Genomic DNA, 25,607 nt, shown 5'->3' on the forward strand with positions numbered 1-25,607 from the left:
AAAAAAGGCTTTGGAATCCTAGAGCAATGGAGAGAGTGCGTATTCATTAGCAAGCCTCCATGAAGGATATTTTCTTTCTCCCCAGCCTGGCGCTGTTCTCTAGGGGGGAAACCTGAAGCGTAGGGAGTCTGTGCTGCTCGACTAAGAATGTCATCCTCTCATGAATATTCTGAAGCCTCAGAAGATGATAGGTATCCTGATGTGCATGGTGCCGGGCTGATGGAGTATGGGCAGTTTGGTTGAGAATGCCTTCAGAAATGCACACAACTAGGCAGCCCAGGGCTCAGCACTCCACCGCACAGAGCAAGACAGCCGGAATTCGCGTCTGGGCACGCCCTCAAGGCAGGCGTGCCGGATGCTGCCGGAGGACACACACGTAGAATTCCGTTCTGACGAATTGCCATGGTAATCACACTGCTTTCTGGATTTGATGGCCTATTATGGAGTAGTCAGGGAATTGGGGATATCTTGGCTTCTCTGTTAGACGGGACCGAGAGCGGGAACAGCAGGCAAGGGGAGTTTTCTGGAGGGAGACAGAGGCACTGCTGGAAGTGGAGGGGGGAGGGAGGGGGAGGGTGGGGGAGAGCTGGGGGGCCGTGCAGGAGAGGCCCTAGAAGATAAGAAGCGGCAGCAGGTGAGGAAGGGCAGAGGACAAGTGTTGCTATGGTCTGAATGTCCATGTCTCCCTAAAATTCATATGTGAAGCCTACTCCCCAAGGTGATGGTATTAAGAGGTGGGGCCTTTGGGGAGCCCTCATGAATGGGATTCCTGCTCTAAGAGAAAAAGCCCCAGAGAGCTCCCTGGCCCCTTTGCCCACCATGTGAGGGCCCAGTCTGTGAGAGAGAGAAAGCGGATTCTCCCCAGAACTCGACCACGCTGGCGGGCACCTTGATGTCAGCGCTGTCAGAAATAAATGTCTGTCGATGATAAGCTGCCCAACTTGTGGTACTGTGTTATAGTGGCCCGATCGGACAGAGACGGGGTCTTCACCTGAGAGCCCGTCCCAGGGCTGAGTAGCTTCTCAGGGAAGAGCTCAGCTGGTGGTCCAGGTCAGGGTCTGTGGTCAGTGGGCGCCAGCACAGAGCCTCTCTTTGCCTCTTCTCAGGAAGTGAAGGACTCCAGGGCTTCCCTGGTGGCGCAGTGGTTGAGAGTCCGCCTGCCGATGCAGGGGACACGGGTTCGTGCCCCGGTCCGGGAGGATCCCACATGCCGCGGAGCGGCTGGGCCCATGAGCCATGGCCACCGAGCCTGCGCGTCCAGAGCCTATGCTCCGCAACGGGAGAGGCCGCAGCAGTGAGAGGCCCGCGTAGAAGGAAGGAGTCAGGACAGACCAGTGTATCGAACGAAGTGCTCGATTGCTCTCAGAGAAATCAACTCTGCTCATTTCAGCAGTAAAGACACATATTTAAAAGTCACTTGGGTGGCTTCCAGAATCTCTGGAAGAGGTCTGGGGCTCTGAGAGGAAGAGCATCAATGGAGACCAATGGGGCTTGCATTGCTGACACCATTGGCTCTGGACACTGGCATTTCTGCAAGCACTGGGGTCACTGCTGCTCCAGGAACTCAGTTCTGAAACTGGCATTTCAGCCAAAGAGAGACCCTCCTGGTCCTTGCTTCTCTGCACCAGCAGACCCTGATTCTAAGCCTGGGGGCAGGAGTATCTGATTAGCAGAGTTTAGGTCTCAGGACTACTCTAGCTGCGAGGGAGGCTGGTGGAAATATAGCATCTGTAGCTTCCACGCTGGGAGATAGGTTTATAAAAAGGGTAGAGGGGATAGGGGACTCCTGAGTCTTGTCTGTGTTTGGAGAGAGAAGGAGAGGGAAAAGGCGAGGGAGGGGGAGGGAGGGAGGGAGACAGAGACAGAGACAGAGACAGAGAGAGGCGAAGTCCAGAGACGAATGGGAAGACCGAGGCTGATGGAGGGAACACCGGCTGGGAGGGGTCAGGAGAGGCAGGAGGCGAGCATATGACATGGAAAGAACAACTTGGGAGGAAGGACGTGTGAAGTCAGGGAAGCTCTTGGAAGATCGCCTCCCTTGGCTCAGAAGGATATGGATTGACACAGGATGGGATGGCACCCTGAGGGGAGGGAGTGACAGTGCCAGGGGCGGCAGGTGGCAGGGCTCTGGAAGTAGGGAGTGCAGGAAGTTCAGCCCAGCAGCCCAGAAGGAGGACAGCCTGCGGCGTTCGCCACTTTGTGAGGCTGCCATCCCAGTGCAGCCAGACTTAGTCAGTAGCAGGCTTCTTATATGGAATCTGTATGTCTAGGTAGCAAATCTCTATTATCTTTCTATGATCTTTCAGGAGTCCGCCATTGACCTTCCTTTCTATTGGCTTCGACTCTCCCTCATGGAGGGGCCCGCCCAGGGTTGCCTCTCACTGAAGGCTCCTTCTACCAAAGTCCTCTCCTCTCCATGCGGGGACACTGCTGCCCGGCCTGTGAGGTCCCTTTGGTGCCTGCCCATTTTCTACTCTCTCTGTTTCTTCTGTGAGCTCCTTAGGCCAGTCCTAAAGTTTCCCTCTTGCTTCAGAAACCAGTTGCAAGTCCACAACATTGGCCACAGTTGTGTCTTGTAATCTCTGCTCGTTGGTCCTGATTCTACCTGCAGAACAAATCGATACCGTCATCCACACGGGCAGTCCTTCAGTGCCGTATGAACAGAGGATTCTCTGGAGGAAAGGTTTACCTCCCCTGATATAGAAATACAACTTTGTAGTTACTGCTTATGATTGTGTTCAGTTTCTTAACAGCCATACTTTACTTATGGTCAAATAGATCCCAGAAGACTTCCCCTCACAAATGCTGTCAGTCGAGATCTTTCTCATCCTGTTATTCTTCCAAACACAAAGATGAATATATAGATGGGCATATGTTGTTTTGTCTGCCTACCGCTCCTTCCTCTGGGAAGCCACTTCTTCCTTGTTCCCTGTGGTTCTCCTGTCAAGTTCAGCCTCCCGCCCTATTCCCATTTACAGGGATGGGCACATGACCCATGCCTGGCCAATCACATCACCTCCTACCCCCCCCCCCCCCCCCCCCCCCCCCCCCCCCCGCCAACAGCTAAGCATGTGACTGAAGAATCTGTCTCTATAATTGGAACACCAAGAAGTTCTCTTTTGCTGGTGGTCCTCAGTGAAGACAACATAAGCTTGGGGTACAAGTGGCGTTTTCTCCAGCTGTGTGCAGGAAGTCCATTGCAGTGGGAGAAGAGGCCAGCCCTCCTCCCACCCTCACCCCCCAGGAAAGCAGAGGTCAAAAAACCAAGAGAAAGAAGTAGAGTCCCAGTGACATCGATGGATCCCCGGGTCTAGGTCTGCTGGAGCCAATAAATATTCTTTCTGTTTAAGCTAGTTGAATCGGGTTTTTGTCACTTCCAAGTGGATGAGCCCTGACTAATAATAACACTTTACAAAATTAGAATGAATGTAGTACACTTAACTGTGCAAAATAGGGAAAAGTAAAACAAAACAAAACAAAAATCATTCCTAACCCTATTTTTCAGTTATACAAAAAATGGTATCATACCTTATATACTTTGTGCGTGTGTGGTTGTGATTTTAAGATATAGCTGCACATTCCTCCATTCAGTGTGCATGCCTCTTTGCAATGTAAGTTTGCTGCTGCTACTCCCGTGGAGGGGTGGAATTTCTCTCTCCCTGGATCTGGGCTAGCCTTGTGACTTATCTGAGCATTAGAATGCAGCAGAAGAGATGTATATGACCTTCAGAGGCCTTCCAACTTCTGCTATTAACCTCTTGGAAGAAAGGGCCAGGTGAAGAAGCCAGGCTAACCTCTTGGAGGATGAGACCGCGAGGAGGAGATCAAGACAGCCCAGCCCACAGCCAGCCTCCGTGCCAGGTGTGTGAGTGAGGCCATCTTGAACCTTCCAGCCCAACTCTCCCTTCAGCTGAACACAACTGTTTAAGTGAGTCTAAAGCAGCAGAGGAACTACCCAGCTAACTCATAGAATCGTGAGAAATAATACACGGTAGTTGTTTTAAACCACAACAGGTGGTTAATTACGCAACCAAAGCTAACCGAAACAGATTGTGTTCTGACGGCACATCGTCATTTCCCCCACGTTATTAATATATTTATTAAGGTTCTTTTGTTTGCAACCATGGGAAACCAGTTTAAATAAAAGGGGGTTACATTAGAAGGTTCCTGGGGTATTTCAAGCTACAGAAGGTAAAGTTGGGGAGGGGAGAAGGCAGGGCCACCATGCGGGTGTCAACAGTAGGAGGAAACAAGTGTCTCTCCAGAAAACTGCCATTAACAATTAATGTTAATGACTTCTGGACAACTAACTTCAAGTTCTCAGAACAGGCTTGGGCCCAGCGTCTACCTCTGGAACTTCTGGCTACGATGGGGGGCGGGGCAGGATGCAGAGACAGGAGACAGAAGGGAAAACAGCCGTGAGTCCGTGGAAATCCAGGAGGGAAGCCGGAACCGGGTAACTCATCGTGGCCCGGGCCTTTTTTTCAATTGCTAATGTTTTGATTTCCCCAAACTTCTTTTCTTTCAGATCTTTTTTGTTACTAATGTATCCAGGCTCCTTTTAATAAAGGGGAAGAATCTGCATGGGGCCACGTTGGAAACTGTTAACAACCAGAGCAACGTTGTATACATAGCACAACGCAACTGAGTCAGCCAAGGTTTTCTGTGCAAACGAGTCTCTGAGAGGGTGGCTTGGCAGTTTGAGTCAATAGCTTCAAACACGTTCGGGGTGTAGACGAGAAAGGAGTTGTACCAAAGCGTTGAAAAGGGGTTAAAGCCAGAGTAACAGGTGTTGTGAACAGAGATAAGGAAGCAAGAGCCAACGTGCGGACTTGGGGTTGTTTCTGGGGAGCGCGACCGGCGCAGGTGTCGGGAAGAGAACACAGAACGTCGCGGGCTGGCGGGGGCGGCCTCGTTCCCGGATGCGTCCTGCGGCGGCAAGGGACCGGGCCAGCCGAGTCGCCCGCGTCCCCGCGCGCAGCGCCGAAGCCGCCGCCCACACCGAGCGGGGCGGGGGCCGGGGCCCGGGGCCCGGGAACGCGCGCGGGAGGCATCTGCTCCTGGGACTGAGGCGGCGTTTTTTCCTCCCGGCTGCTGCAGGAGCGCGGGCCGCCGCGCCGGCGGCGACATCTTGCTCAGCAGGAAAGCGCGGGGAGAGCGGGCGGCTCCGGGCTGCTGCGCCACACGCGCAGAGGACCGGCCGGCGCCGCGGGGCCGAGGGCGCACGGAGGAGGTAAGCGGGTCCGACCCTCCCGCCCGCACGCCGCGCTCGGAGGGCTCTCCTGGGACCGCGAGGCCGCCCAGCTCCCCGCGCCCACGCCTCCTTCGCCTCCCTCCTCCACCGCCCATCCGCGGGCTCCCGCGGCTTCTAGCTTCTGAGCTCCGGAGCCGCCCTCCCGGCTGACCCCCCCACACCCCCACGTCCCGCAGCCGCTGCCCCTCGGCCCCCACCCCCGCCGGGGCCGCGCGCCCAGGTCCCCTCCCCTCCCCCTCTCCTCCCCCTCCCCGGACAGGCCGCGCGCTCCCTCCGCCCCTCGCCCCGCCCACCGCCCGTCCCGCCCCCGCCGTGCCCGCCCCCACGCCCCGCCCTCGCCCGCGCTCCCGGCCCCACGTCCCGCCCCGTGCGGGCGGGGCTCCGGGTTTAAACGTCGCGGCGGGTCGGGCGAGTGGAGGGGCGGGGCGCGCCTCTGTGTCGTGCCGCGGGTTCCGTAGGCGACAGCGCGGCGCGGAACGGCGGGCACTCGGGGCCGGCGGGAGGCACCATGTCCCCGGGGAGCGGCGTGAAGAGCGAATACATGAAGCGCTACCAGGAGCCGCGCTGGGACGAGTACGGGCCGTGCTACCGCGCGCTGCTCCACTACCGCTTGGGCCGCCGGCTGCTGGAGCAGGCGCACGCGCCCTGGCTGTGGGACGACTGGGGCCCGGCCTGCGCCTCGGACGACTCGGCGTCGTCGGCGTCCTCGGGCGCCGGGGCCCCCGCGCCCCAGTGCGCCCCGGCCTCGCCGCCGCCGCCCGTGGAGCCAGCGGCGCGCGAGGAGCCGGAGCAGCGGGCGCGCGCGGCCCCGGAGGAGGAGCGGGGCGCGGAGGCCGCGGGGGACGCGGAGGCCAGGGACGCGGAGGCCGCGGAGGACTCGGCGCTGCCAGGTACCTGGCCGGGGAGGGCCCCGCTCGCGGGACTGGATTTGCTCTTGGGTTTCCTCTGAACCGCCCAGCTGTTTGTCGCAGCGCTCAGAGCAGGCGCTTCCTTGATTTTATTTAATCTAGGTATTTTGGGTAGGCGGAGAATGCGCCTCCCTTGACAAAATAATGAAGGTGGCTGCCCCGCCTCCGCCCTCCCACCCTTTATTCCGTAATGAGGTGGCTCTGGGTTGAGCCCAATGTGAACGCCTTTGACGTGTCCCTGGCGAAGTCCCCGGATCTTCATCCGCTGGCCTTGGTGGCCTCTGCACCACTGAACTCCCATCTCTTTATTTCTGAGCGCCCGTTTTTTTATGAGAGGCGCCCAGCTTTCATCAGATTCTCGAAGGTGACCGCCAGAGGTTAGGAACCACTGAGCTAAGCGCTCTGTCTTTTGAATGGGGCCGTTGTTTTCTGTGTTAACTCCCTGACCTCGCCGCGCTGTCCCTAAGGAATATTTTGCATTTGTTTACGCAGACTGTTGCGTAACTCCCGGCTGGTGGGAGATAATCCTTGTAAGTGCCTGGCTCCCTCCGCTTCTCGCCACCCCTCCTCCGGCTGCTGCTGCTGTGAGCGGGAGGAGAGGCAGCTGGAAAATGGCTCTTGGGGGCGGTGCATCTGCAGTTGCTGCCGGGGCCCCGCGCCTTCTCTCCTGCGCGGAGGAGCGCAGAGCTGGGGGAACTCTCGGCGTGTGAGGCGGGCTGGCTGGTCACTGGTGCTAGGGGCCAAGTTGAATGGATGCCCCAGATACATCCTGGAGGAACCCCCGGTTTCTTCCTGATACTCTAACGTGGGCCAGGCACCACCCGGCGTCGCTCAGTTTTAAAGAGGCTCTGGTGAGCAAAATAACTAAAAGGTACTGAGAGCTTGTCATGCATCCAGTCACTGATCTTAGAATATGTATTTTCTCATTCAACGTTCAAAACAATTCTAAGAGATGGGACCACAGCTTTTATCTGAGTTTTATAGATGAAACTCAGGATACATGATCAGTGATTTTATTTTTGTTTGCCAGATTGCAAGTGGTACTCAGTCAGACTCTCATCCTAGCTTCTCTGTGAGATGCTGAGCAGGAGAGGAAACTGAGTCCTGTTATACTGTTTTCAGCTACTCTCAGTTCGTCATCGGTGGCCGGTGGCAGAGCTGCCCCTCCATCCTCAGGTTACTTGTGAATTCCCACCCATTCCTAACCTTTGCTAGAAGTTCGCATAACAGAAGGTGGAGAGGGTAAGGGGGCACTGACCTACCAGCTCAGTTATGAGATGTACTTTATCAGACTGAATGGGCTTTTCTCTCCCCGCCTCTCCCCCTTCATTGTTTGCAAAAGAGCTGTCAGCTATTTCCATGCGTATATAAATGCGGTTTTTAGACAGCACTGTAGTATGGATGGGGTCTGTGTTTGCAAGAGTTCGTGATTATTTTGATTTCCTTAGAGACACTAAATCCTCCCAGTGGCTAAGGTAGTTACTTTTTCTCTGCTAATATTTCTGGTTTAGGCATCCAGGAGAAGAAAGGATGTTTCTGCTTTCAGGACTCCCAATCCCAGGATCTTTTGGTTTGCTCATGCCTGTCACAGACCCTGTCTATCCCTGTGAATGGCAGGATTGAAAGTCCTTGTTTTTCAGTGGACAGTTTCTGGAATGATGAGCACGCTTTTGAGTTTCTATAAAACGTAAGCGCTTAGCCTTTGTCTTTACTGAAGCCATGTGTGCGCACAGAATCGTGTAGCTCTATGTGGCTGAGCACCGCTACAGCAGCTCCCCTCCCCACCTGCCTATTCCCTAGGCGGCCCCTTCCCACTCCTCTGGTTTGCCTTGCTGTGTATTTCTGTTTCTCCAGGTAACATGGCTTTTATTGATACTTCTTGATCTTTTTCAGTTTTTAGCACCATTTATTGGCTTTAATTCTTTTTAGTGATCTCCTAACCCATACACATGGCCTATCCCCACCCTCTCAGTACCGTCATCATAGAGTTTGTTAGATTCACAGTTAGTGCCTGTGGAAAGGTGGCTCACAGCTGCCCTATATTGTTTTTGCCGTGATTCCCTTTTCTTTCTTTTGCAACACCACGGACACATCAGGTTCACTGTCACCCTCCCCATCTTAAGACGTCCCTCCCGGGGCCTCTGACCTACTTTCATCTGGCCTGGTTGCATCTTGGGATGGCCCTTGGCCACTGCCGCAGGGTCTCCCTGGCTTCTCTCTTGGGTAGGACCCTCTGTTGTGTGGCTCTCACATCGTCTTCTTTCTTGGTTTACCCTCTCCTGACAAAGATTACCTTCTAGTACCTTCCTGAGAAAGGGTGTGTGAGAGGTTTAACTTTCTGAGACCTTGCATGTCAAAAGATTCTACCCTCACTATTCAGTAGTTTGTGGCTGGGCATGAAAGTCTAGGTTAGAAGTAATTGTCTCTAAAAAATCTGGAGGTGTTGCTGTCCAGTGTTGGAACTTCTGATGTTGCCATTACACTTCCGTGTCGTTCTTTGTTGATAACACGTTCCCTGCCTCGGGAAGCTTTTCAGGTCTTCTCTTTGTCCTCTGTGTTCTGAAAAGTTTCCCCGATCCAGGCCTGTTTTCCTCCAATGTGCTTTCATGGGTCCTTGCAGTCAAACTCATGTTTTGTAATTCTGGGAAGTTTTCTTGAATTGTTTTCTCATTTCTATTTATTTTATTTTTTTTCTGTTCCTTTCTTTTTGGACTCCTTAGTTGGATGTCAGACTTCACAAATGTATCCTATAATTTTCTACCCCGGCCCCCATTCCATCTGTCTTTTTCTTCTGTTTTTCTGGGCAGGATTCTCAACCTCATCCTCCAACTCTTCGATTACATTTTTCGTTTGTGGGATCCTATTTATTTTTTAATATAAGGGCTGTTGAATTGTTTTCTAGGTTTTCCTCCCTCCCTTCCTTCCCTCCCTCTCTTTATTCCTCTTTAAAAAAACAGTATTTTGTTCTTGATTCGTGCACATAGTATCCTCTCTTACCTTGCTGAGAACATCGCTAGGAGTTTTTTGTCCACTTTCTTCTTGCGTGTTTCTTCAGCACAGTCTGTTTCCCCTCCGTCTCCCTGCATTTGTTTCTTTTGCTTGTAATCCTGCATTTCCTGTTAGAAGCTTTTCTCAAATGTCTAATGATCCTTGACTTCTCGTTCTTATTTAAGAAATGGGTATAAGAAACTGTCGGGAAGTTCCCTGTGTGTAGGGGGTGTGGGTGGAGGTGCTCGTTCACTGCGAAGTCCCTTCTCTCCGTAGCAGCATGCTTCAAAGAGGGTCTAGAATGTCTCCAATTCCTTTCTTCATATTCACATTTCTTTTTAAATTAAATTTTATTTTTTAACCAGTTATACGTATGCATATTTTTTTAAAAATAGGCTTAAAATGAAAAAATAATCCTGACCCATCCACCAGCCATGCTCCTCGCTCCCTAGGGGCCTCCTTCCAACTCTCTACCTTGCGTTTCAGCATTGTGGGCAACACTCTTTTCATTCAGACTAATGTTGGCTTTTTTAGTTTAAACATTATATACTGACTTCCCGTCAGTATATTTATGATGATTTAGCTCGAGATCTTAGCTTGGCCATCCCCACCCCTAGACACATACCAGCACCTACTTTGTCCCACAGTATTAACTATGTGACTGTTTCATTAAAGCACTATTCTGTGTTTGGATGATCACGGCTATGTAAATGTTATTTGCAGGTAATCCATGTAGTACATGCTGATTACATTTTCTTGGTTATTATTTATGTTTTTCCTGGAGTTAATCATAGCTTTACTTTTATGTTTGTTTGTTTGTTTGTTTTTGGTACTCCCGTCACTCATTCAGCCTGAAAGAGTCTGGTAGTACTGTAAAACTTGTCATATGCCAAGCACATTAGGTGTTCTGTTCGTTTCATTATTTTCCTTGGAGACATTTTTGTGGAACCCTTGGTTCTCCTGTTTTAATTTAGACTTTATGCTGTCCAGACCTGACATAGCTGTCAAACTGAGGCTTCTCTTCACTGATTGCCTGAGGATTCCTTTTGCTCAACTCCTTTATGCGGCCCCATCTCACAAGTCTCAAGTCTCCCTTCCTTTTGGTGGAGAAATGTTGAAGGGGAGTAAGCATTTTGTCACCTTGCAGTCTGAAAATGCCTTTATCCAAGGGCTGGACTGCCATTTTGGCAAGATAGAGACTTCCTAGGTTAGAAATTTCAGTATTTGAAGGCATTATTATGTTGAACCCTAGGTTTAGGTCTTACTGTTGAGAAGTACCATGTTATTCTGATGCTTATTTTGTATACGTGACCTCTTTTCTTTCTTTTTCTTTTCTTTCCTTCTTTTTTCTTTGGGGAGGGAAGTTTTGGGACATTCTCTTCACCCTAGGTGCTCTAAAATTCTATGTGTCTGTCATTTTTCATTCATTGGGCTGACAACTTGGTGGGCCTTTTTAATCTGGAAACATTTCTTTTAGTTCCGTGATGTTTTCTAGTACTGTTTAAAATAATTTTCTCCACTCTATTCAGTTTTTCTTTCTATAATTATTTTTAGTTGGATGGTGTACTTCCTGGATCAAACTGCTAACATTTTTATTTAAAAATTTTTTGATATTGGAATTTTTGGTTGTTTTCCAGAACTCTTTAATTTTATCTTCCACATTTTGTATAGAAATGTTAAATTCTACCATTCTAGTTTTTAATTTCAAAGAGATTACTTTTACTTTTTTGTCCCAAGTGTTCTTTAAAAAATTTTTTTTAAATAGCATCCTATTCTCTCTGGATTTCTTTTAACACCCCCCTCCCCCGCCCCAAAGCCATAAATATCCTTTGAGCGCTCTCTTATATTCCCAGCCTAGTCTTTTCCTCTATATTTTGGTCTCTTTCTTATTAAAGGATGTACTTGAATGCTTGCTCTTAGCCTGTCTGTCCATATTTAAGAGTGAGGCTTGAAGGGCTTTTTGGGAGCTGTGTTCCTGGGGGAGCTTGTGACCGTAATTGCAGGAGGACCCTGCTGTTTCTCTGGGGGCTGCCAAGGTCAGTACCTGCCCGTTTCTCTAGTGTCAGCTTCTCAGTGCTCATCCAGCCTTCTGCCTGGGCGGGCACAAGCCTGGCTCTCAGCATCCGGCAGCAGAGTTGGGGGAAGGGAGGAGGGATCCCGTTCTTTACCACGTCATCCTGTTCTCAGGAAGGTGCCCCCTTACTTCCGCTGTGCCTGGTGCCCTCCAGTCGTCCCTCTCCAGGCTGTAAGGCACTTGCATTCTGGGGCGGGGGCAGGGCGGTCGCCTGGCCAGAGGAGCAGAGGAAGGACTGTTGAAGAAGTATGCATTGCCGCACAACAGGATTACCCTGGAAACTAGTGCTTCAGAATCCAATTCTCACTCTGTTATTGCTCATGGTTTCTGTGGGTTGGAATTTGGCCCCAGGCACAGGACGTGCCTTGTCTCTGCTGCGTCGGACTGCGGCTGTCTGCTAGGATGCTTGCAGGTGACATCTTCAGGTGCCTGGCCCTCCTCGTCACATGCAGGCTGGCCTCCAAGGGCGAGCGTTCCTGAGAGAGAGCTGGGCACCTGCTGTATTGCCCTTTACGACTTATTGCCGGGAGCCACGTGGCACCTCTTTCACCCCATTCTCTGCTCATAAAAGTCTGCCCAGGTTCAAGGGGAAGCAGCATGGACCCTGGTTCTCAGCAGAGGCACATTCATATTACACTGTCAGAGGAACCCCTGGGGCACTGATTGATGCCGGACCTTTGGGAAGGCAGTCTGCCGCACTAGCCTTCTGGGGAGTCTGGTGCCTCGGTGCCAATTCCTGCGGGGCTCCGCTGTGTCCTGGGCTCTTCTCCTGCAGGGAGTCAGTAGCATCCTGCTCTTCCTGTGAGTCACTTCTATCTCTTCGTCACTTTCCATCTTCCAAAATTTGTCTGACGTCATTGCCTCCTTACTCTTTGTCCTGCGGGTTTATACCTTTTTTCCTTCACTTTAGTGGGGTTTTGGGAGGAAGGGACTATATGCATGTGTCGCCAGTGCACATTTAGCCTGCTGACTCCATTTGCTCTATTTTTACTTATTTTTCACTTTCTTTATCAGTCTTAGAGGTTTGTGAATTCTGTTAATTTTTTTCCTAAACTAACCCTTGGCTATGTTGGTTTTCTTTATTATATGTTTATTAATTCATGATCTTTTTTCCTTACTCTAATTTTTTAATGCTTACTTTTTTTTTAGTTTTTTATTTTTTAATTTATTTGTTTTGGCTGCATTGGGTCTTTGTTGCTGTACGCGGGCTTTCTCTAGTGGCGAGCAGGGGCTACTCTTCGCTGTGGTGTGTGGGCTTCTCATTGTGGTGGTTTCTCTTGTGGTGGGGCACGGGCTCTAGGCTCACGGGCTCAGCAGTTGTGGCTCGTGGGCTCTAGAGCGCAGGCTCAGTAGTTGTGGCGCATGGGCTCAGTTGCTCCACAGCATGTGGGATCTTCCCAGCCAGGACTCAAACCCATGTGCCCTGCGTTGGAGGCAGATTCTTCACCGCTGCGCCAACCAGGGAAGCCCCTCATGCTTATTTTTATAACATTTTAAGATGGATGCTTATCATTGACTTTTTTCCCCTGCCCCCCCCTTTTTTTGATATATTGATTTAAGGCTATACATTGCATTCTGATTACTGCTTTAGCTGTATCATGCTTAATGAGGAAACTGTAGAAACATTTCTAATAGGAACAGGATGAAGAAAGAAATGCCCTCTATCACCATTTTTTTAATGGTTTTTTTTTTAATTTTTAAAAATTGTGGTAGGGGCTTCCCTGGTGGCGCAGTGGTTGAGAGTCTGCCTGCCGATGCAGGGGATGCGGGTTCGTGCCCCGGTCTGGGAAGATCCCACGTGCCGTGGACCGGCTGGGCCCGTGAGCCATGGCCGCTGAGCCTGTGCGTCCAGAGCATGTGCTCCGCAACGGGACAGGCCACAACAGTGAGAGGCCCGCATACTGCAAAAAAAAAAAAAAAAAAAAATTGAGGTAAAATACACACAACGCAGATTACCGTTTTAACCATTTTTAAGTGTATAGCTCAGTGGCATTGAGGACATTCACATTTTTGTGCAATTGTATGATTTGTTTTTGACCCATACATTATTTAGAAATGTTTTTAGGGGGAGGGATAAATTAGGAGCATGGAGTTAACAGATACAAACTACTATATATAAAACAGATAAGTGACAAGGATTTCCTGTATAGCACAGGGAACTATATTCAATACCTTGTAATAACCTGTAATGGAATACAGTCTGGAAAAAAATATGTGTGTGTGTGTGTGTGTATATATATATATATATATATATATACACACACATATATGAATTACTTTGCTGTACACCTGAAACTAACACAATATTGTAAATCAACTATACTTCAATTAAAAAAACTTTTTTTAATTTCAAAACTGGAGATTTAAAAAAGTAATTTATTTTTGTTGTTGTATCTAGCTTAATTACATGATAGTCAGAGGATACATTCTATATGATTTCAATTTTGTAAATGTATTAAGATTTGCTTTATGACCTTGCTTGGATAAGTAGATTTCTGTAAATGTTCCACATGTGCTTGACAAAATTGTATATTCTGCAGTTGTTGGGTGCAGTGTTCTGTATATACCCATTGGGTCAAATATGTTAATTCTGTTGTTCAAATAGTTTAAAAAGCCAATCTGTTCAATCAGACTTTCTGTGATGAGGGGCGGGTTCTCTGTCTGCAGCATCCAGCGTGGCAGCCACGAGCCACACGTGGGAATCGAGCACGTGAACTCTGATTGGTGTAGCTGAGGAGCTGAGTATTTACTTTTACTTACTTTTAATTAATTTAAGCGTATTTAATAGCCACACGCGGTTCATGGCTTTTGTATTGCACAGCATGGTCCTCAATCAAGACTGAGCCTATTTTTCAGTTACTGAGAAAAGGGGGTATTAGAATTTTTCACAGTAACTGGTGGTGACACCGTTTTGTCTGTCTGGAAATGTCTTTATTTAAAACTTTGAATAGGATTTTGAAACATATATGTGTATACACTTATCTTGTACCAGGCAGTATTTCAAGATTTTTTTTTTTTTTTTTTTTGCGGTACGCGGGCATCTCACTGTTGTGGCCTCTCCCGTTGCGGAGCACAGGCTCCGGATGCGCAGGCTCAGCGGCCATGGCGCACGGGCCCAGCCGCTCCGCGGCATGTGGGGTCTTCCCGGACCGGGGCACGAACCCGCGTCCCCTGCATCGGCAGGCGGACTCTCAACCACTGCGCCACCAGGGAAGCCCCATCCTTTTCTGAGAGTCCTTCTCCGGCTTCTCTCCTGGAAGCTTTTCGACTTTGCTGGCTGTTCTCTCCCTGGCTCCCTGGCTGCTCCGTCTGCCAGCTCAGCCCCGGGGCCGCCCTCCGCCCCCTTTCCCCTCATTCCCACCGCCTACATCGCGTCCCCGCTGGGGGACCTGCGCTCCGTCTGAGCCTCGGCCCCCATCCGCCTGCTCAGGACCCCCTCCGATTCCACGTTCTCTTCTCGGCCCCGAATTAAGGGTCCAGCTGCTGCCTTCTTGGTGGCTCCAGGGGCATCTCACACCCGAGGCGTCAAGCACCCTTTCCCCATCCTTTGGCGGCCTTCTGCTGGAGGACGGCATGACCAGCCAGCCGCTCCCAGCCCCTGAGGACGCAGACTCCTCTTTGCCTGCCAGCATCCTCGCGGTGTCCGTCGCCCACTCCCCTGTCCATCTCGCCCTGTGCCGCTGGGCTCTCTGCACTGTGGTCTGATCGGTATGCAGTTCACAGGTGCCCGGTGACCCTGAGCACCGGCCAGGTGTGGTGGGCGCCATTCTGGTCTTTCCCACCACTCCGCCCCTGCCATCACTGTGGGTTACCCTCCCCTCCCCGGACTCTGCTATCTTTTCCTAGCTGTCCTTTCTGTCCCCACCACTCTGATCTAACCTGTCCTTCACGTTCGTTGCTAGAGACCTCATTCCCGAAATGAAAATAGGACCACATCATTTTTCAGCCTAAAATCCTTCAGTGATTCTTCTTCATTTTCAGGAAAAAATAAAACTTCTGAGTTTGGCACAGAAAGTCTTTTCTCCCCGCTGCTACCCGCCAGCCCCTCCCCGTGCGTTCATCTCTAGGCTCTCTGTGTGCCTGTCATCTTGAACTATGTATATTCTTTCTTCTGTCCAGGCCGTTGAACAGGCCAGTCCCTCTTTCTGGAATTCACTTTCCTAACCTCTTCGTGGCTGGCTTTACCTTGTCCTTTGAACCAAATCATTATTGTCTTCTCTGGGCAGGCTCCCCACGTGGGTTAGAGGAAGAGAAGGAAGGGAAATGAATCGATGAAGATGATTTAGGTTGTTCCCATCTCTCTCAGTGTTGTGACTACACCAGCCTCGGTCCCCCTTCTACTCTCTGTTGTCTTGGTCCTGATGGGCTCTTTCCTCTTCTCCTACATCCAGGGAAGAGAAGCGGACAAGGTGTGGACACATCACTCAGAGGAGTGTGTGTGAGTGATGGGTGGATCTGGGTTCTCATGATACAGTGGAGGGCTGGCATCTCACCTCATCCCCAGGCAGCACAGGGCTGGGTTTATGGATGTGCGCACGGGGGTGCGAAGCACTGAGCCCCAGGGTCGGACGCAGGCTGTCTGCTCCCTAAAATGCTTAATAATAAATGAAACTATTTGGTAGATCAGGGTCATTGCAGAAGACAGAAATGACGGTGATCTGTCAGGGTTCACACGTGTGCATTTTGTGTGAGGACCTCTACTTCCACGGGGACGTGGATGTCTGCAGGGAAGGATCCACTAAAGGGGTGAGGGACCCGGGTGTGTCCTAAAAGTGATGGGGTTTGGGAATAACAAGCTGGAAAATCATCACCTAGAGCCAAATTCTGGAGCCTCGGAAACGAGGGGTTTCCCACAGATGTGAGCAAGGGGGTCTGTGAAGTGGAGCCTGGATGCACAAGGAGCTCTTATTCGCACATAAGTTTAGTCTGAGATGAAACGCAGGTTCACTAGGGGTTTACACAAAGAATACAACCTTTACAAGCTCATAAAGTACTTATAAAAATAATGAATGGAAAGTCACTAAGCGTAAAAGGGAAATAGTTACGTTTTGGACTGTGTTCTTAGTATCTGAGTTCACCTCAGGCGGGCAGTCTATTCCCCACTGGAGTTTCCCCAGCCCTGGTGAGAGCCCCTGTGTAGACCAGGGGCCCTGGTTCACGTCAAGAACAAGAGCCCCCTTCCCAGATGCTCACACTGGGGGCGCCCAGCTGTGTGTGTGTGTGTGTGTGTGTGTGTGTGTGTGTGTGTGTGTGTGTGTGTGTGTGTGTGTGTGTGTGTGTGTGTGTGTGTGTGTGTGTGTGTGTGTGTGTGTGTGTGTGTGTGTGTGTGTGTGTGTAGCTATGGAAACCCTCCCTATTGTGATGGAGGGCTTTTGAAACTAAGGAGCGTTTTCCATAATCATGGAGCTTCACAAAGAAATGCAGTCCTGGAGCTCCAGTTGAGTAATTTGAAGACGAACCTTTTGCAGCTGTTGAATGATTGTCACAGGTCCAGATCTGACCCTGAAGCAAGACGATAAGATGATTGGACTTATCCTGGGGAAAGCCATTAGGCCGAGTTGCTTTCTAGCTTTTAGTATTTAATTAAGATGCTTAATCTCAGAATGCGAGTGATAGTTGTTACTTTTGAATAGGCTTGGTTCAATCTTGGTGTATTTATTGTTGATGTTAAAATGGGATAGACTGAAAATTATTATACTAACGTGTTTCTGTTCTTCCGTTTTAAGTGAAACTTGTGAATTGAGCTATAAGTCAAAAAGTTACTGACTTTATTAAGCATTATGAATTTTTCATCCCAAATATTTAAATCATATGTAATTATATGTAAACCGGAATTTAAAGCATTCATCTTGTTCTATCTCCTTTTCCAAAAAGCACTGCCAGTGAAAGACATAAAAGAAAAACCTGAACGACAGATCAGGACCAGAGAGCCTGACAAATTACCCAGCAGTACCGAACCTCAGCCACCACCAAGTGCCTTACCTGCCAGAGGAAGCAGGAGAGCGGTCAAGAGTCCTCAAAGGTCATCAACTAAAATAAAAGAACCTAAGCACCCGTTCGCCCTTTATGGGTGGGGAGAAAAGCAGATGGATACAGGGAGCCAGAAAACTCACAACGTCTGTGCTTCTGCCCCCGTGCATGAGGTGGGTGCCAGCGGGCTTCTCTGCTTTCCCCCTGCAGGATGGGGGATGGCCTCGCTTCTGTCATTGGCTGTCATACCCTGTGGTCACTGTGATGCTTTGGGACATGGTAGGTCTTAGGTGGCCCAAGGAAAGCCTAGAACTGGGCATCTGATTTGCACACAGGACGCAGGATGTTAGCTGCCTGGAGGTCAGGGGGTTTTGCTGGTAACCTGGAAGGGTTTACCGACACCGAGCCAGGCGGAGAAGTGCCAGGACTTGGGGCTCTCAAGTTCTTGGGGGGCCAGGAGGGGCAGCCGAGGGGCATGGGCCCTGCTCCATCAGCCTTGATAACTGGTACCCATCCCCTTGACCCCTTTGTTACTGTCTGTCTGTTAGATCACATCTCCTGCATTCTCGACATCTCTCTAGACTCTCGTTTTCTCTTTGGATTAAATTAGAGTGGTTGCGTTTCCCCTGCTCATCCATCCCCCGGAGGTCTGGTTCTCCTCGGACTCAGCCCTGGAGTGTCCCTGTGCGAAGGCCTGAGGACACGGCAGACGAGGGGGCCTCACGCTTGGAGCCACAAAGCAATGACTGTGTTAGCACTGACACCGTCACTCCGGCCCAAAGCAAAGAGGGAATGAAAAGAAGCAGAAAGCTCAGGCTGTTTGAATTCTGGTTAAATACCAGGATCCAGTGTTCACCGAACAGACTTCTGAGCCCTAGCAGGTGGTGCTGTTTAGAGTGATATTTGAGCCAACAGAGCTGTCCTCTGGCAACCCGGTGGGATTAAGTTGAACAGGGTTCATTAAACGTCTTAGCTGGTAAAATCCTTTGAGATTTGTTAGTATTTTGCTGTAAGACATTATTTATTTTGTAAGAACTTATTTTTTAATTTATTATTTGGCTGCATTGGGTCTTCGCTGCTGCGTGCGGGCTTTCTCCAGTTGGGGCGAGTGGGGGCTACTCTTTGTTGCAGTGTGCGGGCTTCTCATTGCAGTGGCTTCTCTTGTCGTGGAGCACGGGCTCTAGGCACGCGGGCGTCAGTAGTTGCGGTGCATGGGCTCAGCAGCTGTGGCTCACAGGCTCTAGAGCGCAGGCTCAGTAGTTGTGGTTCATGGGCTTCGCTGCTCCGCGGCATGTGGGATCTTCCCAGACCAGGGCTCGAACCCGTGTCCCCTGCATTGGCAGGTGGATTCTTAACCACTGCGCCACCAGGGAAGTCCCTGTAAAACATTTAAATTCCTTCAATGGAATACTGATCCATGCTTAATGCTAAGGAGTTCCAGTAATATTCCAGAGCCAGTTTCTCGAGGCACCTGCAGATTAGTTGCTTACCATTTATATCTGAAATTTAGTCCGGTGGTCATTTTCTGTTGCCTAGTTTCTTTATTGCTGACGATGGGTAAGACAGAATCCAGGGCAGTGGCTCTTCTGGAGAAGCCTTTATACACAGAACTCTTGAACATGGTGAGTCTGGCTTGCCTCTGCCCTGCTCCAGGTGACGTGGGGGAAGCTTCATTGTAAATGTTCTGGAAAATTAGCGCCAGAGCCACCTGAGTGAGTGTCCGTTTATTCTGACTCCCTTAGATTCATGAATCGGCGTTGCGAGCCAAGAGCAGAAGGCAGGTGGAGAAGAGGCGGCTGGCGGCTCAGAGGCAGCGGGCTCACTCCGCCGACGTGGACAAAAACAGGCGGGTCAAGCCTGCCTCGTCGGAGAACCCGTGGATGACGGAGTACATGAGATGCTACTCCGCCAGAGCTTGAGGGGAGGGACAGTTGCTCAGACAACCTCTTTTAAAAAGTGTAAATGAAAGAAAGGAAAAAACAAAACAAAAACCGTCAAAAGAAACTGGACACAGGTTTAAGAAACCAACTGATTATGCAAGATTTTTCTTAGGGAATTTCCAAAGGATTGTCTCTTTTGATGAATCCTGGTCACCTACCTCAGCAGTAGGGTGACAGTTGAAAGCCATAGACATTTGGTTATTTATGAGAATTCCCTAAATCTTTGATACTCTTATAAGGGTTTTGTTTTAAAGCATCTTAATCTTTTAAGATACTGACACCAAATGCCTTTAAATGGCTTACAGATTCTTAACTTCAGTATCTTCCCTCAGTTTAGGTGGAGCCTGTGTTGCTCCTGTTGTGAACGACTTCTGAGATTCCGTAGCTGGTAAGATCACGCCAGCTTGCGGCAGAAGACTCATTTTCCTTCTGTGTAGATTTCTTTGTGAAAGAATATCACGTTAAAAGTGAGTTTCAATGCTAGTACTGATTCCACGTATAGTGAAAGTAGAGCTTTGGTAGTTCCTAACAGTTCACTTTCTTTTGCATTTCAGTTCAGCACCACTTCACGTGGACCATGATATTTAAGAATTATTGGGCTGGGTGAGGGTCATCTTTTCTCTTTAAACTGTCATCTAGGCACTTATTAATAGTTTAATAGTTCAAGTGCATTCCAGTACGCAAAGTACCAGTGCAGTGTGTTTAGAAGTAGTACTGGTTTCTTTTGAGTCAAAGACTGTCCCTTTTTATTGTGAGATTTTTTAAGAACGCATAATGGGTACCGTTCACTTGCTGCAGTCTGGCCTTCTGACACACACGCACTGTGGACTTTTGCCTCCTTTCTGATAGCTTGGCAGTGACATTTAGAATGTAACTGTCCTGCTCGTTGGGGATGGGGCCAGATTTTAAGATACCCATTAGAGATGTGGACCACCCCTACTTTCTCCCCTATAGAACTCCCCAGTAGCAAAGCCTTGATGATGTACATCGTTCAGACTTTTGGTTGAAATACCTTCCTCCGAGGTTCCTAGCCGGTAGGTCTTGTGTGGGACCTCACGCGAGCAGATGCTGGCGTGTGCGTGGGCAGAGATGTGTGTAAACGAAGTGCTCCTTCTCTCTAGTACATTTGCTTTCGTGGTAGAAAGTGGTTTTGAGAAACACTGCTTTCCATCCAGGAGAGACAGGAACCTGCAGGAAGGATGAATGGTGAACTCCTCCTAGGAGAGAAGGAAGTACTTGGCCAGCTTAGCACGTGCAGATGTGAATGAAAGTCTGGTGTTTGATGTGAGTTTGAGCATCTCCTTGACAGTTGTACTCTGGGTCTTTGAAGTATGATGGTCAGTTTTTAGAACACAAATGTTTATTCCATGTAGAATCTTCACACAGTATCATCTTACACAACTGTATTAAGTTTTGCAAACTCGTACTGAAGAATCATGAGCTTTTTTTAAAAAAAAAAAACCTTTTAAAATATTTGCATTGTTTTTAGGTGAATACATCGTGAGCTCTCCCAGTCACTGCGATGTATATTTAGTACGAAGAAGGTCTGTGTGTTGTCCAAAGCAACCTCGCTAGTGATTCTGGTGAATCTTGCTGTTATTATAGTCCTCAAACACTGCAGGTACCTGAAGATGAAATTCCTGTGGCGTCGTGATGGTGGAAACTGTTTCTTTAAAATCACTTCCTGCATGTTCGGTTTTAACCAACGGCTCTGGCGTTCCATTCCCGTTGCAGCTGACAATCTTAGGAAGAGGCCGAGGGGAGTAGCTCGGGTCCACACTGATGGACTGTCTTAGAAACCCGACCCTTCGAGGCTCTGAGCAAGCCAGACTCTCTCCTTTAGAAAACAGACTCATATTCAATGTGCTTACTTATTACCGCAAACTCCAGATGCAGATCTGGAAGAACCTAGAGGGCAATGCTGGCCAATTTTTCCCCATTTTTAAGTAGAGGACAAATGAACAAAATTTTTAAAGTACTTTTAATGTGCATGAACAATGAATGAGTCAATATGAAGTACTTGTGAGTTCCCTTCCTATGTCCAAGTCATTAGTTGGTTAGGGTTTCTTTACTTTTCTGTCTCTTTAGGGGTAAAGATTATCTTTTAAGCCTACAAAATAGGCCTCTCCCGTTGCAGAGCACAGGCTCCGGACGCGCAGGCTCAGCGGCCATGGCTCACAGGCCCAGCCGCTCCGCGGCATGTGGGATCCTCCTGGACCGGGGCACGAACCCGTGTCCCCTGCATCGGCAGGCGGACTCTCAACCACTGTGCCACCAGGAAAGCCCCCCAAATTTTTTAAGTTGTAACAATTTGATGTCCTACTTTTTCCTTCTCATTCTAGAAACTGATGTGATCATGTTCCCATTTCTTTGGACAACTTATAAGACGTCAAGTTAGTTTAAAATGACCTATCATGTTGCAAAGTTTGAAACTGAGAATCCAGTGATATTTAAAATATAGAATAAAATAATTGCTACATAAGACTCTTTTTAAAATTTTGGTTTTAAGTTCTTAATTAAAACAATTTGTCATAAACATGTTCTCTGTGTTACTTTGATTAAAAGCAATAATAGTATATTGAGTAACACCTGAATACCTCTACTGGACCGAGGTGAGTGAGAACTAAACAGGAATCCATCCGTTTCCTTGCTTTTAAAACCTAAAAGATCGCTCTTATTTAGGAGGTGTCAAAATGCTTGTACTCCCCTACTGTCAGAAAATTTCCAAGCACATATATACATTTTTTCAAGTTTACTGAAAGTAAAATAGGGCATAGTTTATCTGAATTAACTTGTAGTAAGCACACATTTGTGGTGCTTCTGATGAAATAGCTTTGTCACTGATTCATCAAATGTAAATTGCTAGTAACCTGAAAGGTGTGTATACTGGGTCACATAAACTCAACCATCTAAACTGCACAAAAGAAAGGTGGCTTTTGAGTTCTAAGGCTGTGCTGGGCGTAAACTTTATCAGCGGAAGGTTAGTACTTGATAAAGCGTTCAAACGTATTATTGGCAAAGAGGGAGAGAGGCCAAGCATATGTTAGAAGTAAAAACAACTTTCCTTGTTGACTGCTTCAGTAGAAAATAGTTTAGTGGATAGTTTTACATTTCACTGGACTAGATAAAAAATGGTGCTAATATTTACACAGTCTGATTCTGTAGTTGGTTTGGGATCAAACTGTCAATGCCTGACTTATAAGGTTCTTACTGTAGTCTTGTGATCAGCTAAATAATATTTAAAAAGTGATCCTAAAAGTGTGACCTTGTATTTGAAATGGATTTTGTACAATAGGATGAATAGGGAGCTCTTCAATGTAAGGTGTGTGCTTTGTACCAAATTCTGTGCAAGGAGTGACGTCTAGGTTTTGGGTCCAGATTTGCTCCCTTCCAGCCTGCTAGTGTGAGAGGGGGAAAAGCTGCTCGTCTGTTACTTATTTCCATTTTGAAAGTCAGGACACCTGAGTGAAGACAGTAGAGGCCTCTTTTTGGATTTCTTTTATAATTAGCAAAACTGTATTTAAGAACAGTCTCCCTGTGTTGTTATTGTATATTTATTTTGAGCACTGCATTCACTTTAACATTCTGAAGAACAAAGGCTGGGCACTTGCCATCACAAGGCTCAGGCAGTGGGAATTTGGGGCTGTGTTTTCTAAGAACTATGTATTGCTTTTCGCTTGTATTGAATATTGCAGTTACTTGGAAAAATGTGAATAAAGTTCATTAATGTTACAGGCTGAAACTTCTGTTTTGTGGAAAATAACTCTGATTGATTAGCACATAAATGGTTGAAGAAAGTGGGTGATCACATTGACCCCTAAATGGATTTTTCATTAGATAAATGTTTAACAAGATACGTTAGATACTTCCAGGAAAAGACACGTTCTGTGTATATACTTTGCGTTAAATGCCACATTTTCCCTCACACCTTCTTATTGTTTTGAAAATTACAAAAGCGATAGGGCATGGGTAAAGTAACTCAGAGAGAAGTTACAGAGTAAAAAGTGCAGGTTCCTTTCAGTACCACCCCCTCACCAAAATTCTACACCCCTCCTTAGAGGAAACCAGTGTTAAGTTTGGTGTGTAAACTTCCAGACCTTTCCTCCAGGCACTTGGAGGTACATACACACTTTTTCTTTCTTTTTTGCGCAAACATGGAATAATGGTATACACGTGCTGTAACTCCCCGGCTTTCCCCCACCTGCTCCCTTGTCCACACGTCCCCCCGTGGAGCTGACCCTGATTAGCCTACCAAGCACCCTTGAGACTGGCCTGACGGGCAGACCCCTCCTCGGGTCTCAGACTGACCACAAGATGGTGTACACATGGGGCAGGTCCAAATAGCACTGCCAAAGCTTTGAAGACTGAACTGACGTTGGAACCAACACCCACAGGACTTGGGGCCTGAGCCTAAATAGGTTGATTACTTGCTAAAACAAAAATACCAGCATTCTCCACAGGACTTGGTCATGTCTCATCATGTAATATTCAGATGCCTACGGTTCAATCCCAAGTTACTCAGCACATGAAAACCATGAAAATGGCTCTCATGGGAAAAGAAAATCAGTAGCTGCCCTCACAGGCTTGATGGAAGCTATTATTGAAAAGTTCAAACGAGAAATCACCCTCTTGAAATAAGCATTGAAATAGAAATTATCAGTAGAGAAACAGATGATAGGAGAACTAAATGAAAATATTAGAACTGAAAAATAATCCAACTGAAATTAAAAAAACCTTACTGGATAGACTCAATAGAAGATTGAAGATGACAAAATAAAGATAATACAAATCATCCAGTCTGAACAACAGAGAGAAAAAAGGGTTGAAGAAAAAGTTTCCGGGTTGTGTTATAGGAGTCCTAGAAGGATAAGAGGAAGAGTGTAGTGCTTTAAAAACGTGCAGAAATGATGGCTAAAAACCTCCCAAGTAAGCTGAGTGAAGCTGAAACAGGATAAACCAGGAAACCCAAGCCTAGATATATTGAAAACTGTTGAAAACTAACAGACATCTTGAAAGCAGCCAGAGAAAAATGAAAGATGACCTACAAGAGAACAATTCAAATGCCCATGCGTTTTTTCATCAGAAACTACAGAGGCCAGGAGGAAGTGGCACGTTTCTTAAAGTGCTGAAAGAAAAGAACTGTCAACTCAGAATTCTGTATCCAGTGAAATATCCCTCAGGAATGAGGGAGAAATAAGGATATACTCATGTGCAGGAAAACTAAGAATTGATAGCCAGGAGACCTGCTTTAAGGGAATAGTCAAAGGATGTGCTTCAGACAGAAGAGAAGTGATACCAAAAGGAAACTGGGAACATGGGGAATAGAACAATAGTTCTAGAATTTGGTCTTTTGTTCTCGGTTCCTGAAACAGCTCCAGAGCCAGAAAGGTGAAAGGAGTGCTTTGTCATTTCATTCATAACAAGCCCCTTCCCAAACACCTTTTGAGATGACTTTTGGCCAGCCCCTAAGAATGGGGGCTGGTTGCCTGGGAAACCAACTGGGAGGAGAGGGTTGGAACTTTCCCATCCCTGACCTCTGGGGAGGACAGAGGGGCTGGAGATTGAGTCATTCACCAATGGCCAATGACTTAATCACTCACACCTATGTGATGAAGCCTCTGTAAAGCCCAGAAGGATGGGGTTCATAGAGATTCCAGGGTGGCAAACAGATGGAGATGTGAGGAAAGTGGTACCCACAGAGCATGTAAACTGCACTCTTTCCCTGTACCGTGCCCCATGCATCTCTTCCATCTGGCTGTTCTTGAGTTATATCCTCTATGATAAAGCAGTAATCCAGTAAGTAAACTGTTCTCCTCATTTCTGTGAGCTGCTCTAGCAAATTAATTGAACCCAAGGGAGGGGGTCCTGGGACCTTCCAATTTACAGCTGGTTGGTCAGAAGCACAGGTAACAACCTGGACCTGTGATTGGCGTCTGAAGTTGGGGTGGGGGGCAGTCTTGTGGGGCTGAGCCCTTAACCCATGGGACCTGCCACTGTCTCCAGGTAACAGCACTGAGCTGAACTGTAGGACACCCAGCTGGTGTCAAAGGACTGCTTGATATGTGGGAAGCTCCCACTCACCTGGGGTCAGAGGTGGAAGAGTGCTGTCATGGAGGAGACACAGCAGTGGATCTTTCCTGAGAACCTAACAAGAGCTTCCAAACACAAGCGTCTGAGCCCACAGTGAATGAGTGTGAGCGCGTGAACGTTCCTAAAACCTGGCAGGCTCCTATGGGAAGCACGGCAGATATCATCCCTACAAAATGACAGAATGCAAGACCCACAAAGGGTTCTCTGCATGCGCGGGGAAAGCCGCACTATGAAAGTAAACAGAGTGGCTATGGAGGGCAGATTAAGCTGATCTTCTGGGGAAAAGGCTAAAACTACAAAGAAGACTGTCCTGAGGCAAAATGCAATACCTGAAGGAACATCTGACCCCGAAAGGAGAACTAGACAAATTTACAATTATAGTT

The 25,607-nt window shown here is 48.3% G+C and overlaps 2 protein-coding genes across 6 annotated transcripts in view; one reads left to right on the top strand and one right to left on the bottom strand.

Annotated features, from left to right (window-relative positions):
- Window positions 1–25,607, bottom strand: part of RAB4A (RAB4A, member RAS oncogene family) — a 96,929-nt gene that overhangs the window by 6,822 nt on the left and 64,500 nt on the right. Inside the window, exon 8 of one of the 3 annotated variants that reach the window (XM_073793681.1) lies at window positions 13,101–13,125. The exons of 1 other annotated variant lie outside the window; for it this stretch is intronic. The gene's annotated coding sequence lies outside the window, so the exon portion shown is untranslated. Of the gene's footprint in view, window positions 1–13,100; window positions 13,126–13,580; window positions 15,606–25,607 lie in introns of those variants that run through there. One more of the 3 variants, XM_073793679.1, reaches the window with a different exon arrangement.
- On the top strand, window positions 4,486–22,866 carry CCSAP (centriole, cilia and spindle associated protein). 3 transcript variants are annotated; one of them, XR_002177634.3, is made up of 4 exons: window positions 4,487–6,144; window positions 17,099–17,367; window positions 18,731–18,816; window positions 18,937–19,075. XR_002177634.3 is itself a non-coding variant. In XM_073793677.1 (3 exons), the coding sequence occupies exons 1-3, from the start codon at window positions 5,763–5,765 to the stop codon at window positions 17,988–17,990; spliced, it is 837 nt and encodes a 278-aa protein (XP_073649778.1). In that variant the 5' UTR covers window positions 4,486–5,762; the 3' UTR covers window positions 17,991–18,723. The 3 variants fall into 3 exon arrangements, 2 of the variants coding, with proteins under 2 accessions (XP_073649778.1, XP_019797176.1); XM_073793677.1 differs by lacking the exons at window positions 18,731–18,816; window positions 18,937–19,075 and adding an exon at window positions 17,805–18,723 and having other exon boundaries at window positions 4,486–6,144; XM_019941617.3 differs by lacking the exon at window positions 18,731–18,816 and having other exon boundaries at window positions 4,500–6,144; window positions 18,937–22,866.

Source organism: Tursiops truncatus, chromosome 16 (genome assembly GCF_011762595.2).
Source record: "Tursiops truncatus isolate mTurTru1 chromosome 16, mTurTru1.mat.Y, whole genome shotgun sequence".
Classification (NCBI taxonomy): domain Eukaryota; kingdom Metazoa; phylum Chordata; class Mammalia; order Artiodactyla; family Delphinidae; genus Tursiops; species Tursiops truncatus.